This window comes from Siphateles boraxobius, unplaced genomic scaffold (assembly GCF_051911475.1).
Source record: "Siphateles boraxobius isolate OS27281-9 unplaced genomic scaffold, OSU_SipBor_1 111, whole genome shotgun sequence".
In the NCBI taxonomy this organism is placed as follows: Eukaryota; Metazoa; Chordata; class Actinopteri; order Cypriniformes; family Leuciscidae; genus Siphateles; species Siphateles boraxobius.
In genome coordinates this window covers 2,349,893-2,362,500 of record NW_027508713.1, presented here as the reverse complement: position 1 = coordinate 2,362,500, position 12,608 = coordinate 2,349,893, and the positions used below count along the sequence as shown (strand labels likewise).

Sequence of the window (12,608 nt, the reverse complement as noted above, 5' to 3'; positions counted from 1 at the left end):
TGAAGTTTCCTCAGGCGTCCCTGGGGCCGGAGAAGGGAGAGAAGGGCGAGCCGGCTGTGCTGGGACAGGGGACTCTGGTTATGGGACCCCCGGGCCTGCATGGTCCTGAGGTAACCCCCCCCCCCCCCCCCCCCGCCACGTGTCATCACTGTGTTTATCATGTGTCATGTACGTGTGTGAGTGACAGGCTGGTTTCCCGCAGGGGCCGCCGGGTGACCATGGTCCAATGGGACCCCCGGGACCGATCGGAGATCCAGGAGACCCGGTGAGACACCCGCACACACACTCGTCAGGAACGCCAGGCTAATGACTGATATCACACACTATTACTCTGTCTGTCTCTCATTAGGGTCCTGAGGGTCGTCAAGGACTTGCAGGGGCTGATGGGATACCTGGACCTCCAGGCAACCTGCTGATGTTACCGGTGTGTGTCACTGACTGTCTGTCAATCACGTGACGTTTTGGAACTTCGTTTGTCATTTTAATTGACAAATACAATATAGTTTTAAAGTTAAATGAGCCATAACTCAACCGGTTCATATGTGAGTCTGGTCCGGATCATGAGTTTGTGTGTTTGAATCCTTTATGTGTTTGTGTGTTAGTTTCAGTCTGGTGGTGATGCTCGTCTGGGTCCCGTCATATCGGCTCAAGAAGCTCAAGCTCAAGCCATCCTGCAGCACACCAAGGTTAGATACTAACTCTACACTAATTCTACACTAACTTCACACTAACTCTACACTAATTCTACAACTTCACACTAACTCTACACTAACCTTACACTAACTCTACACTAACTTCACACTAACCCTACACTAACTCTATACTAACTCTACACTAACCCTACACTAACTCTACACTAAGTCTACACTAACTTCACACGAACTCTACAATAAGTCTACAACTTCACACTAACTCTACACTAACTCTACACTAACTCTACACTAACTCTACACTAACTCCACACTAACTCTACACTAACTCCACACTAACTCTACACTAATTCTTCACTAACTTCACAGTAACTCTACACTAATTCTACAACTCACACTAACTCTACACTAACTCCACACTAACTCTACACTAACTCTACACTAACTTCACACTAACTCTACACTAACTCCACACTAACTCTACACTAACTCTACACTAACTCCACACTAACTCTACATTAATTCTACACTAACTTCACACTAACTCTACACTAATTCTACAACTTCACACTAACTCTACACTAACTCTACACTAACTCTACACTAACTCCACACTAACTACACACTAACTCTACACTAACTCCACACTAACTTCACACTAACTCCACACTAACTCTACACTAATTCTACACTAACTTTACACTAATTCTACAACTTCACACTAACTCTACACTAACTCTACACTAACTCTACACTCACTCCACAATAACTACACTAACTCTACACTATCTCCACACTAACTTCACACTAACTCTACACTAATTCTACACTAACTTCACACTAACTCTACACTAATTCTACACTAACTTCACACTAACTCTACACTAACTCCACACTAACTCCACACTAACTCCAGACTAACTCCACACTTACTCTACAATAACTCTACACTAACTCCACACTAACTCCACACTAACTCCAGACTAACTCCACACTAACTGTACACTAACTCTACACTAACTCTACTAGGGCTGTAGTCAACCAAAGAAATCCTTAGTCGACCAAAGTCTTGTCCTGCGCAACGATTAGTTGACAAAAAAAAAAAAAAAAAAGACGCGATGTTTTGATTGAACATTTTTTTAACAATTATCATATAGCATTTATAAAACAACAACGAAAAAACATCAAAAATACATAAAACTATAATAATAAAACAATTCTTTGAAAAGTCTTTTTTTTTACTGCAAAAAGTGAGGAGCACCTAGGGTCTATAGTGACAGTCACAATCGCGCACCTGACCACACCACACGCTACAAAAAAATATAACTGCTATCTGCCACAATGAAAAGTCCTAACAAAAGCTCTCGTTTATACAGGCTGTATATTCTTTCTTTCAAAGCTATGGGTTAACTTTTGTCCAGCCGATCTAGGCGTTTTAAAACAAACACACAAAAAAAAACCCAAAGAGCCTAAAAAACAATCCTAATAATAATAGGCTGTATTGTAGGACTGCATATAGGTTTATTTTTGTTTTGTTACATTATTTAGGCTATTTTCAAATGGGTCAAGTGTAGCCTACAAATAAAAACAAAAACATATCAAGAAAACACAATCTATTGAGTCAGCATGATAAAGCCGTTAAAGGGACTGCTCACGTCTTTTGCGCGCTCAAGTTCGATTTCAAATGTGGGCGCGCGGTGTGCGCGCTCATGATGGATGCGACGCGGTCGCGGTGCGACGCGCTCTTTTTTTTCCAAGTGCGTCCACGCCGCATCGAGATAAAAACATATAGTGTATAAAAACATAAAAACCGAAAACAAGTAGCGTTCTAACTGAATGAATACAGCTAAGCTACCTATATCCCTTACTGAGCACGAAGCAGCAGCGCAGCCAGCCACAGGTGCGAACCGAGTGTTCTATGTGTGTGCGCTAAACTGTGGCGCTGTTACAAAATAGCCTAAATTAAAGCATTTAAAGTTGGGGATAAACCATAGGCTAATTATATTTAGAATACAGTAATATATAACTGCTTATAAAGGAATAAATATCAAGGAGTAAATCATTGCAAATTTCTTTCTATTGGTAAAAAAAAAAAAAAAGCAACTGGTCGACCAATAAGAATGTCAGTCGACCAAGACGGCATCGACCGATTAGTCGACTAAACGACTAAAGTTGACAGCCCTAATCTCTACACTTACTCTACACTAACTCCACGCTAACTCCACGCTAACTCTACACTAACTCTACACTAACTCTACACTAACTCCACGCTACCTCCACACTAACTCCACGCTAACTCCACGCTAACTCCACGCTAACTCCACACTAACTCCACACTAACTCTACACTAACTCTACGCTAACTCCACGCTAACTCCACACTAACTCCACACTAACTCCACGCTAACTCCACGCTAACTCCACACTAACTCCACACTAACTCCACGCTAACTCCACGCTAACTCCACACTAACTCCACGCTAACTCCACGCTAACTTCACACTAACTCCACACTAACTCCACGCTAACTCCACACTAACTCCACGCTAACTCCACGCTAACTTCACACTAACTCCACACTAACTCCACGCTAACTCCACACTAACTCCACGCTAACTCCACACTAACTCCACGCTAACTCCACACTAACTCTACACTAACTCTACGCTAACTCCACGCTAACTCCGCACTAACTCCACACTAACTCCACGCTAACTCCACGCTAACTCTACACTAACTCTACACTAATTCCACACTAACTCCACACTAACTCCACACTAACTCCACGCTAACTCCACACTAACTCTACACTAACTCTACGCTAACTCCACGCTAACTCCGCACTAACTCCACGCTAACTCCACGCTAACTCCACGCTAACTTCACACTAACTCCACACTAACTCCACGCTAACTCCACACTAACTCCACGCTAACTCCACGCTAACTTCACACTAACTCCACGCTAACTCCACGCTAACTCCACACTAACTCCACGCTAACTCCACACTAACTCCACACTAACTCCACACTAACTCCACGCTAACTCCACGCTAACTTCACACTAACTCCACGCTAACTCTACGCTAACTCCACGCTAACTCCACACTAACTCCACACTAACTCCACGCTAACTCCACGCTAACTCCACGCTAACTCCACGCTAACTCCACACTAACTCTACACTAACTCCACGCCAACTCCACACTAACTCCACGCTAACTCCACGCTAACTCCACGCCAACTCCACACTAACTCCACGCTAACTCCACGCTAACTCCACACTAACTCCACACTAACTCCACACTAACTCTACCTGAGGTTTGAATTAATCTAGAGGCAGTATTTTCCCCTGAAGATGATTTTTATGGACATAAACATCAGGGTTTTAAGTGCATCAAAAATTTAAGACAATACTTGCAATTTGTCAAGTCAAGTCAGTTCAAGTCACAATACTGTGTAACTCCCTAATAAAGTATTTACTTGCGTTACATAGTTACTTTTATGGAAAGTGATCCATTACAATATTGTGTTACTCCCTAAGGAAGTAACTACTTGCGTTACATAGTTACTTTGTAATCTCTTACGTAACTTTTGCGTTACTTTTTTTTCCACCTGGTTGAGGTTCGATCTCTTTCAGGCCTTGCAGGTGTTTTACTGAGAAATTGTGAGAAAAGTGTTTATGTAGTAATGGATTCAACAACATAGCCTATGTAACACACACACATATAGAATATTATTATATTCGTAACACTTTGAATATTTCATGACCTCTAGAGCGACATGCGCCAAACAAAAGATCTCTTAATATTATGGTTCATATTACCAACTGTAAAAACTCTTTTTATTGAAAGTTGAACGTAATGTGTTTTGTTACTTCTTGCACTCTTTGTCTGTTCCCGCACATGCATATACAAGCGACTACATTATGGAGGACACAGATCATTTTATTTCAGTAGTTTATAAAGTTTATAAAAAATGTATAAAGTACACGCATGTTAATTTACTGTTACATTAAAAAAGTAATCTGATTATGTAATGTTACTTGTAAAGCATTGCTAATACCTACATTAATTCTAGTTCTAACTCATTTGCTCATAATTCAGATTTTTCCTAACGCACTTTTAACATGCTTTGCATCACACTGATGAACGTGTCCTGATGTGTGTGTCTCAGCTGTCTCTGAAAGGACCGCCGGGACCGTTAGGACTCACCGGACGCCCCGGACCGCTGGTGAGTGTCTGAACAACACATACATGCTATTCAAACATTTCACTATTCAAACACGTGTGAGGGTGTGTGTGTGTGCGTGTGTGTGTGTGTGAGGGTGTGTGTGGTGCCCTCTAGTGCTCCTGTGTGTTTGTGCTCTGGATTACACAGAGCTGAGATTATGAGATGAGCTGAGATTATGAGATTATGAGCTGAGATAATGAGATTATCTGATGAGATTATGCGTGTCATCAGGTTTCACCATTTACAGTTTTACGTTCATCTGGACAATTACACAATTAAACAAATTAACAAATATAAAAACAAAAGAACAAATAAAACCCAAATCAGCAGTGCTCAAATTATCAGATTGAGTGACAGTTTTACCATCAGAGTTTACTTTCAGTTTAATGTGCCTTAATGGTTATAAAGGACTTTTAAGCTTGTGAAGAAGTGTATGTTTGTAAATGTGTGTTTGGTGATTGTGTGTTTGGTGATTGTGTGTTTGGTGATTGTGTGTTTGTCAGGGTTCTCCTGGACCACGGGGTCTGAAGGGAGATCATGGACTCACAGGACCACCGGTACGAGATTATGACACTCATTAGATGTTCATATTCACTCTACAATACCAAAGTTTGGAATAATTGTGTGTGTGTGTGTGTGTGTGTGTGTGTGTGTGTGTGTGTGTGTGTGTGTGTGTGTGTGTGTGTGTGTGTGTGTTCAGGGTCCTCGTGGGCTGCCGGGGGCTCCGGGACTCAACGGTAAACTAGGCAAGAGGGTGAGTCTCATCTGTACACAAAACATACCAGCAGATGCCTGCCTGAACACCTGAAATACACCTGTGTGTGTGTGTGTGTGTGTGTGTGTGTGTGTGTGTGTGTGTGTGTGTGTGTGTGTGTGTGTGTGTGTGTGTGTGTGTGTGTGTGTGTGTGTGTGTGTGTGTGTGTTCAGGGTCGTGGTGGGATCGACGGAAGCAGAGGTGAACCAGGAGAAACAGGAACTAAAGTAAGTTATTCTGTCATGCATGAGTGATGCATTATTTTACTCTTGTAATGAGTTTGTCCTCATAAAAATGGATTTTGACAGAACAAACAATATTTATACTATTTTATGACCCATCAAACACACTCTGTACCTCATAATGAGTTAAATATCAGAAGTTAGAGGGAAGATTGAGACATTGAATGTGAAGATAAATATGCTGATGAAGATCAGAGGATGAGGGCACAATCATTTATCTTTTTTGGTCATTTGTGAGCCTGTAGGACACCTGAGATGATTTCTGTGTGTGTGTGTGTGTGTGTGTGTGTGTGTGTGTGTGTGTGTGTGTGTGTGTGTGTGTGTGTGTGTGTGTGTGTGTGTGTGTGTGTGTGTGTGTGTTTCATTATCAGGGTGACAGAGGTTTTGATGGTTTACCTGGTCTGCCTGGAAACAAGGGTCACCGGGTAAAACACTCTCCATTCACACACATGAATCTCAATATGAATGAATGTTCATGAGGGTCAGAAACATCTGTGTGTCTGTTTGTGCGTGTGGGTGTCGTGTGTGTGTCTTGGCATGTGTGTGTGTGTGTGTGCACATAGGGAGATCTGGGGAAGAAAGGGCCATTTGGTCCTCCAGGAGCCGCTGGAGAAAAAGTGAGTAAACATTTCATTAATATTTTTTACACCTAGCAACCACCCAGATCACCCTATCAACTGCATACCAACATCTTAAGAACCACCCAGAATATCCTAGCAACTGCATAGCAACACCCTATCATCCACCCAGAACATCCTAACAACTGCATAGCAACACCCTATCATCCACCCAGAACATCCTAACAACTGCATAGCAACACCCTATCATCCACCCAGAACATCCTAACAACTGCATAGCAACACCCTATCATCCACCCAGAACATCCTAACAACTGCATAGCAACACCCTATCATCCACCCAGAACATCCTAACAACTGCATAGCAACACCTATCATCCACCCAGAACATCCTAACAACTGCATAGCAACATCCTATCATTCACCCAGAACATCCTAACAACTGCATAGCAACACCCTATCATCCACCCAGAACATCCTAACAACTGCATAGCAACACCCTATCATCCACCCAGAACATCCTAACAACTGCATAGCAACATCCTATCATCCACCCAGAACATCCTAACAACTGCATAGCAACACCCTATCAACCACCCATAACATCCTAACAACTGCATAGAAACACCCTATCAACCACCCAGAACATCCTAACAACTGCATAGCAACACCCTATCAACCACCCAGAACATCCTAACAACTGCATAGCAACACCCTATCATCCACCCAGAACATCCTAACAACTGCATAGCAACATCCTATCATCCACCCAGAACATCCTAACAACTGCATAGAAACACCCTATCAACCACCCAGAACATCCTAACAACTGCATAGCAACACCCTATCAACCACCCAGAACATCCTAACAACTGCATAGCAACACCCTATCATCCACCCAGAACATCCTAACAACTGCATAGCAACATCCTATCATCCACCCAGAACATCCTAACAACTGCATAGCAACACCCTATCATCCACCCAGAACATCCTAACAACTGCATAGCAACATCCTATCATCCACCCAGAACATCCTAACAACTGCATAGCAACACCCTATCATCCACCCAGAACATCCTAACAACTGCATAGCAACACCCTATCAACCACCCAGAACATCCTAACAACTGCATAGCAACACCCTATCAACCACCCAGAACATCCTAACAACTGCATAGCAACACCCTATCATCCACCCAGAACATCCGAATAACTGCATAGAAACACCCTATCATCCACCCAGAACATCCTAACAACTGCATAGCAACACCCTATCATCCACCCAGAACATCCTAACAACTGCATAGCAACACCCTATCATCCACCCAGAACATCCTAACAACTGCATAGCAACACCCTATCATCAAACCCAGAACATCCTAACAACTGCATAGCAACACCCTATCATCCACCCAGAACATCCTAACAACTGCATAGCAACACCCTATCATCCACCCAGAACATCCTAACAACTGCATAGCAACACCCTATCATCCACCCAGAACATCCTAACAACTGCATAGCAACACCCTATCATCAAACCCAGAACATCCTAACAACTGCATAGCAACACCCTATCATCCACCCAGAACATCCTAACAACTGCATAGCAACACCCTATCATCCACCCAGAACATCCTAACAACTGCATAGCAACACCCTATCATCCACCCAGAACATCCTAACAACTGCATAGAAACACCCTATCAACCACCCAGAACATCCTAACAACTGCATAGCAACACCCTATCATCCACCCAGAACATCCTAACAACTGCATAGCAACACCCTATCATCCACCAGAACATCCTAACAACTGCATAGCAACACCCTATCATCAAACCCAGAACATCCTAAAAACTGCATAGCAACACCCTATCATCCACCCAGAACATCCTAACAACTGCATAGCAACACCCTATCAACCACCCAGAACATCCTAACAACTGCATAGCAACACCCTATCAACCACCCAGAACATCCTAACAACTGCATAGCAACACCCTATCATCCACCCAGAACATCCTTACAACTGCATAGCAACACCCTATCATCCACCCAGAACATCCTAACAACTGCATAGCAACACCCTATCATCCACCCAGAACATCCTAACAACTGCATAGCAACACCCTATCATCCACCCAGAACATCCTAACAACTGCATAGCAACACCCTATCATCCACCCAGAACATCCTAACTACTGCATAGCAACACCCTATCATCCACCCAGAACATCCTAACAACTGCATAGCAACACCCTATCATCCACCCAGAACATCCTAAAAACTGCATAGCAACACCCTATCATCCACCCAGAACATCCTAACAACTGCATAGCAACACCCTAATAACCACCCAGAACATCCTAACAACTGCATAGCAACACCCTATCATCCACCCAGAACATCCTAACAACTGCATAGCAACACCCTATCATCCACCCAGAACATCCTAACAACTGCATGACAACACCCGATCAACCACCCAGAACATCCTAACAACTGCATAGCAACACCTGATCAACCACCTAGAACATCCTAACAACTGCATAGCAACACCCTATCATCCACCCAGAACATCCTAACAACTGCATAGCAACACCCTAACATCCACCCAGAACATCCTAACAACTGCATAACAACACCCGATCAACCACCCAGAACATCCTAACAACTGCATAGCAACACCCTATCATCCACCCAGAACATCCTAACAACTGCATAGCAACACCCTAATAACCACCCAGAACATCCTAACAAATGCATAGCAACACCCTATCATCCACCCAGAACATCCTAACAACTGCATAGCAACACCCTATCAACCACCCAGAACATCCTAACAACTGCATAGCAACACCCTATCATCCACCCAGAACATCCTAACAACTGCATAGCAACACCCGATCAACCACCTAGAACATCCTAACAATTGCATAGCAACACCTGATCAACCACCTAGAACATCCTAACAACTGCATAGCAACATCCTATCATCCACCCAGAACATCCTAACAACTGCATAGCAACACCCGATCAACCACCCAGAACATCCTAACAACTGCATAGCAACACCCTATCAACCACCCAGAACATCCATCTCTAGTTGACGGTGATTATTTGCTTGTTCCTCAGGGTTCAGATGGTCAGCCGGGGCCGAGAGGTCAGCCAGGAGAGCCAGTATGTGTCACTCCTTTAATCACCTGTATTATATTATATAAGTATTGATCATCATCTTTATTGATCCACTGATGTGTTTGTCAGTGATTGAGTGACAGGATCAGCTGTGTGTTAACAGATATCCCTCAGTGAATCGTTGTGTGTGTGTGTGTGTGTGTGTGTGTGTGTCAGGGCCTGGCCGGGTTGACGGGTCAGCGGGGTCTTCCTGGTCCTCCAGGTCAGCAGGTGAGTGCTGTGTTTGGCTTTCATTATTGCCTTCATGATAAGACCTCTGCAGTCAACGGGAGGTCACGTGACTCATGTCATTTACATTCATAATTATGTCATGTAACATCATGACACGTGTGTTTGTGTACGTGTGTGTGTTTTACAGGGTATTCGTGGGATTGATGGAGTTCAGGGCTCGAAGGGGAATCTGGTGAGTACACACTGACCTCAGATCAGCTGCAGGTCATGCTGGGAATGGGCTGATGACATCATCATGACATCACACCCTCTCCTCTTCTTCACACAGGGGCCGCCTGGAGAACCTGGAGCTCCAGGACAACAGGGGAACCCGGGATTCCAGGTACACACACACACGTACACACACACACATACAGACACACACACACACACACAACAGGGGAACCCGGGATTCCAGGTACACACACACTCACACACACACAAACACACACACACACACAACAGGGGAATCCGGGATTCCAGGTACACACACACACACGTACACACACACACATACAGACACACACACAACAGGGGAACCCGGGATTCCAGGTACACACACACTCACACACACACAAACACACACACACACACACACACACACACACACACACACACACACACACACACACTCACACACTCTTACACACTCTCACACACACACACTCACACACACACACACACACACACTCACACACTAACACACACACACACACACTCTTGACGCTCTCTCTTCTGTCCTGCAGGGTTTTCCTGGTCCTCAGGGAGCGATCGGATTACCAGGAGAAAAGGTGCCGCTCTCTGACACAGTGAATCTCTAACACTGACTCCTGTGGGAAGCTTTTAGGGAGATAATATGCCAGACGATCCCTCACTAAACCATCAGACTTATAGGACTAACTGTGGCTGCTCTTAAACACGTGTATGAAAGTGCCGTGTTGAGTGTGAAGCAAGACTTTAACAGGTGTGTGTGTGTGTGTGTGTGTGTGTGTGACTCAGGGTCCTCAGGGGAAGCAGGGAATGAAGGGTTTGCCTGGAGTGGACGGCCCGCCGGTGAGTGTGTCACACATGTGTGTGTGTGTTGTTGGTCAGTGCTCCTGCTGTTCCTCATGATGCCACTGCACACACAGGGTCATCCAGGACGAGAGGGGTCGCCCGGGGAGAAGGGCCTGCCGGTGAGAGACGCGTGTGTGTGTGTGTGTGTGTGTGTGATGTCATCTTAGTGTGTGTTCACATCCCTGATTGTTCTTGTGTGTGTTTCCTGAAGGGGGCATCAGGTGTTCAGGGGCCTGTGGGATATCCTGGACCCAGAGGAGTCAAAGTACTGACGTCTTCTTCTCTCATCACACCTCTATAAACTGCAGTTCATCAGCTGGCCACTAGAGACCGGCTGCAGAAGACAGTCAATCCCATAAACCCACATGTTAAACTGCCCAACTTTACAGCAGAATAAAACATGTTTACAGCCTGGTGCAAAAAGTGTTTTTGGTCTATATCGCTAATTTTGCCCTTCATGACGACTGTGAGGGGGTGAATGTTTTTATAACTCATCCGTTTAAATTATATTAAGACTTAAAGTTGTGCATAATTGAGGGCGTGGCCACTTGAGTGACAGGTGGATTGCCGCTGATGTCACTACTAGCCGTTTGTCTGTTAGCGTCACGTCACCTCAGCTAATCCGCCTCGCTGCACATTTTTGTCTATCCGCGAGTGACGCTTGGCCAAGTGTATTGACTCTGTGTGTGTGTGTGTGTGTGTGTGTGTGTGTGTGTTTTAGGGTGCTGATGGGCTCAGAGGACTGAAGGGCAGTAAAGGAGAGAAGGTGAGATCATCCCTTATCATCATAATTCATAATTTCAGTCTGACATCGTCAACATCCCCATATCTCCAATGATCACCGCATGTCCAGATCTCATAAACACCCTCAGAGACCAGCACATCTTCATATATTACATCTCCACACATAATAATCATCATTATTATTATTATTATAACATCACAGACTTCACAGAACATCATATATTACATCTCCAGACATCTTGAGACATCGTAACATCAACATCATCACATTTCCAAGAATCATCACATAACAAATATCATGATGTGCGCAGACTTCAGCACATCTCCATATATCACATTTACCTGACACTTTTAGACATCATATAATATTCAACATCATCACATGTCCAGATATCATAACATCTCATGTTCCCGTCTAGATGTGCAGATGTTTTCCAGAGCTTTCTGAAGCATGTGAAGTGTGTTCTGCGAGGGAACTCGTGTCTTCATCACATGTGTGTGTGTGTGTGTGTGTGTGTTGTGTTCAGGGTGAAGATGGTTTCCCAGGAGCAAAAGGAGAAATGGGTTCTAAAGGAGACACTGTAATGACACGCACATACACACTAATGAAACGCACAAACTCACACGCAACACACTAATGAAACACACAAACACACACATACACACTAATGAAACGCACAAACTCACACGCACATACACACTAATGAAACACACAAACTCACACGCACATACACACTAATGAAACACACAAACTCACACGCACATACACACTAATGAAACACACAAACACACGCACATACACACTAATGAAACACACAAACTCACGCACATACACACTAATGAAACACACAAACTCACGCACATACACACTAATGAAATGCACAAACTCACACGCAACACACTAATGAAACACACAAACTCACGCTCATACACACTAATGAA

General features: G+C 44.0%; 1 protein-coding gene across 4 annotated transcripts in view; it reads left to right on the top strand.

Annotated features, from left to right (window-relative positions):
• Positions 1–12,608, top strand: part of col5a3b (collagen, type V, alpha 3b) — a 98,509-nt gene that overhangs the window by 25,766 nt on the left and 60,135 nt on the right. For all 4 annotated transcript variants that reach the window (XM_077197487.1, XM_077197485.1, XM_077197486.1 and 1 more), the window contains exons 8-27: positions 15–110; positions 203–265; positions 350–424; positions 603–686; positions 4,825–4,881; positions 5,385–5,438; positions 5,582–5,635; positions 5,809–5,862; positions 6,249–6,302; positions 6,441–6,494; positions 9,597–9,641; positions 9,813–9,866; positions 10,015–10,059; positions 10,156–10,209; positions 10,613–10,657; positions 10,866–10,919; positions 10,997–11,041; positions 11,134–11,187; positions 11,644–11,688; positions 12,194–12,247. In XM_077197487.1, the coding sequence (XP_077053602.1) occupies positions 15–110; positions 203–265; positions 350–424; positions 603–686; positions 4,825–4,881; positions 5,385–5,438; positions 5,582–5,635; positions 5,809–5,862; positions 6,249–6,302; positions 6,441–6,494; positions 9,597–9,641; positions 9,813–9,866; positions 10,015–10,059; positions 10,156–10,209; positions 10,613–10,657; positions 10,866–10,919; positions 10,997–11,041; positions 11,134–11,187; positions 11,644–11,688; positions 12,194–12,247 (1,140 nt within the window). The remainder of the gene's footprint in view (positions 1–14; positions 111–202; positions 266–349; positions 425–602; positions 687–4,824; positions 4,882–5,384; positions 5,439–5,581; positions 5,636–5,808; positions 5,863–6,248; positions 6,303–6,440; positions 6,495–9,596; positions 9,642–9,812; positions 9,867–10,014; positions 10,060–10,155; positions 10,210–10,612; positions 10,658–10,865; positions 10,920–10,996; positions 11,042–11,133; positions 11,188–11,643; positions 11,689–12,193; positions 12,248–12,608) is intronic.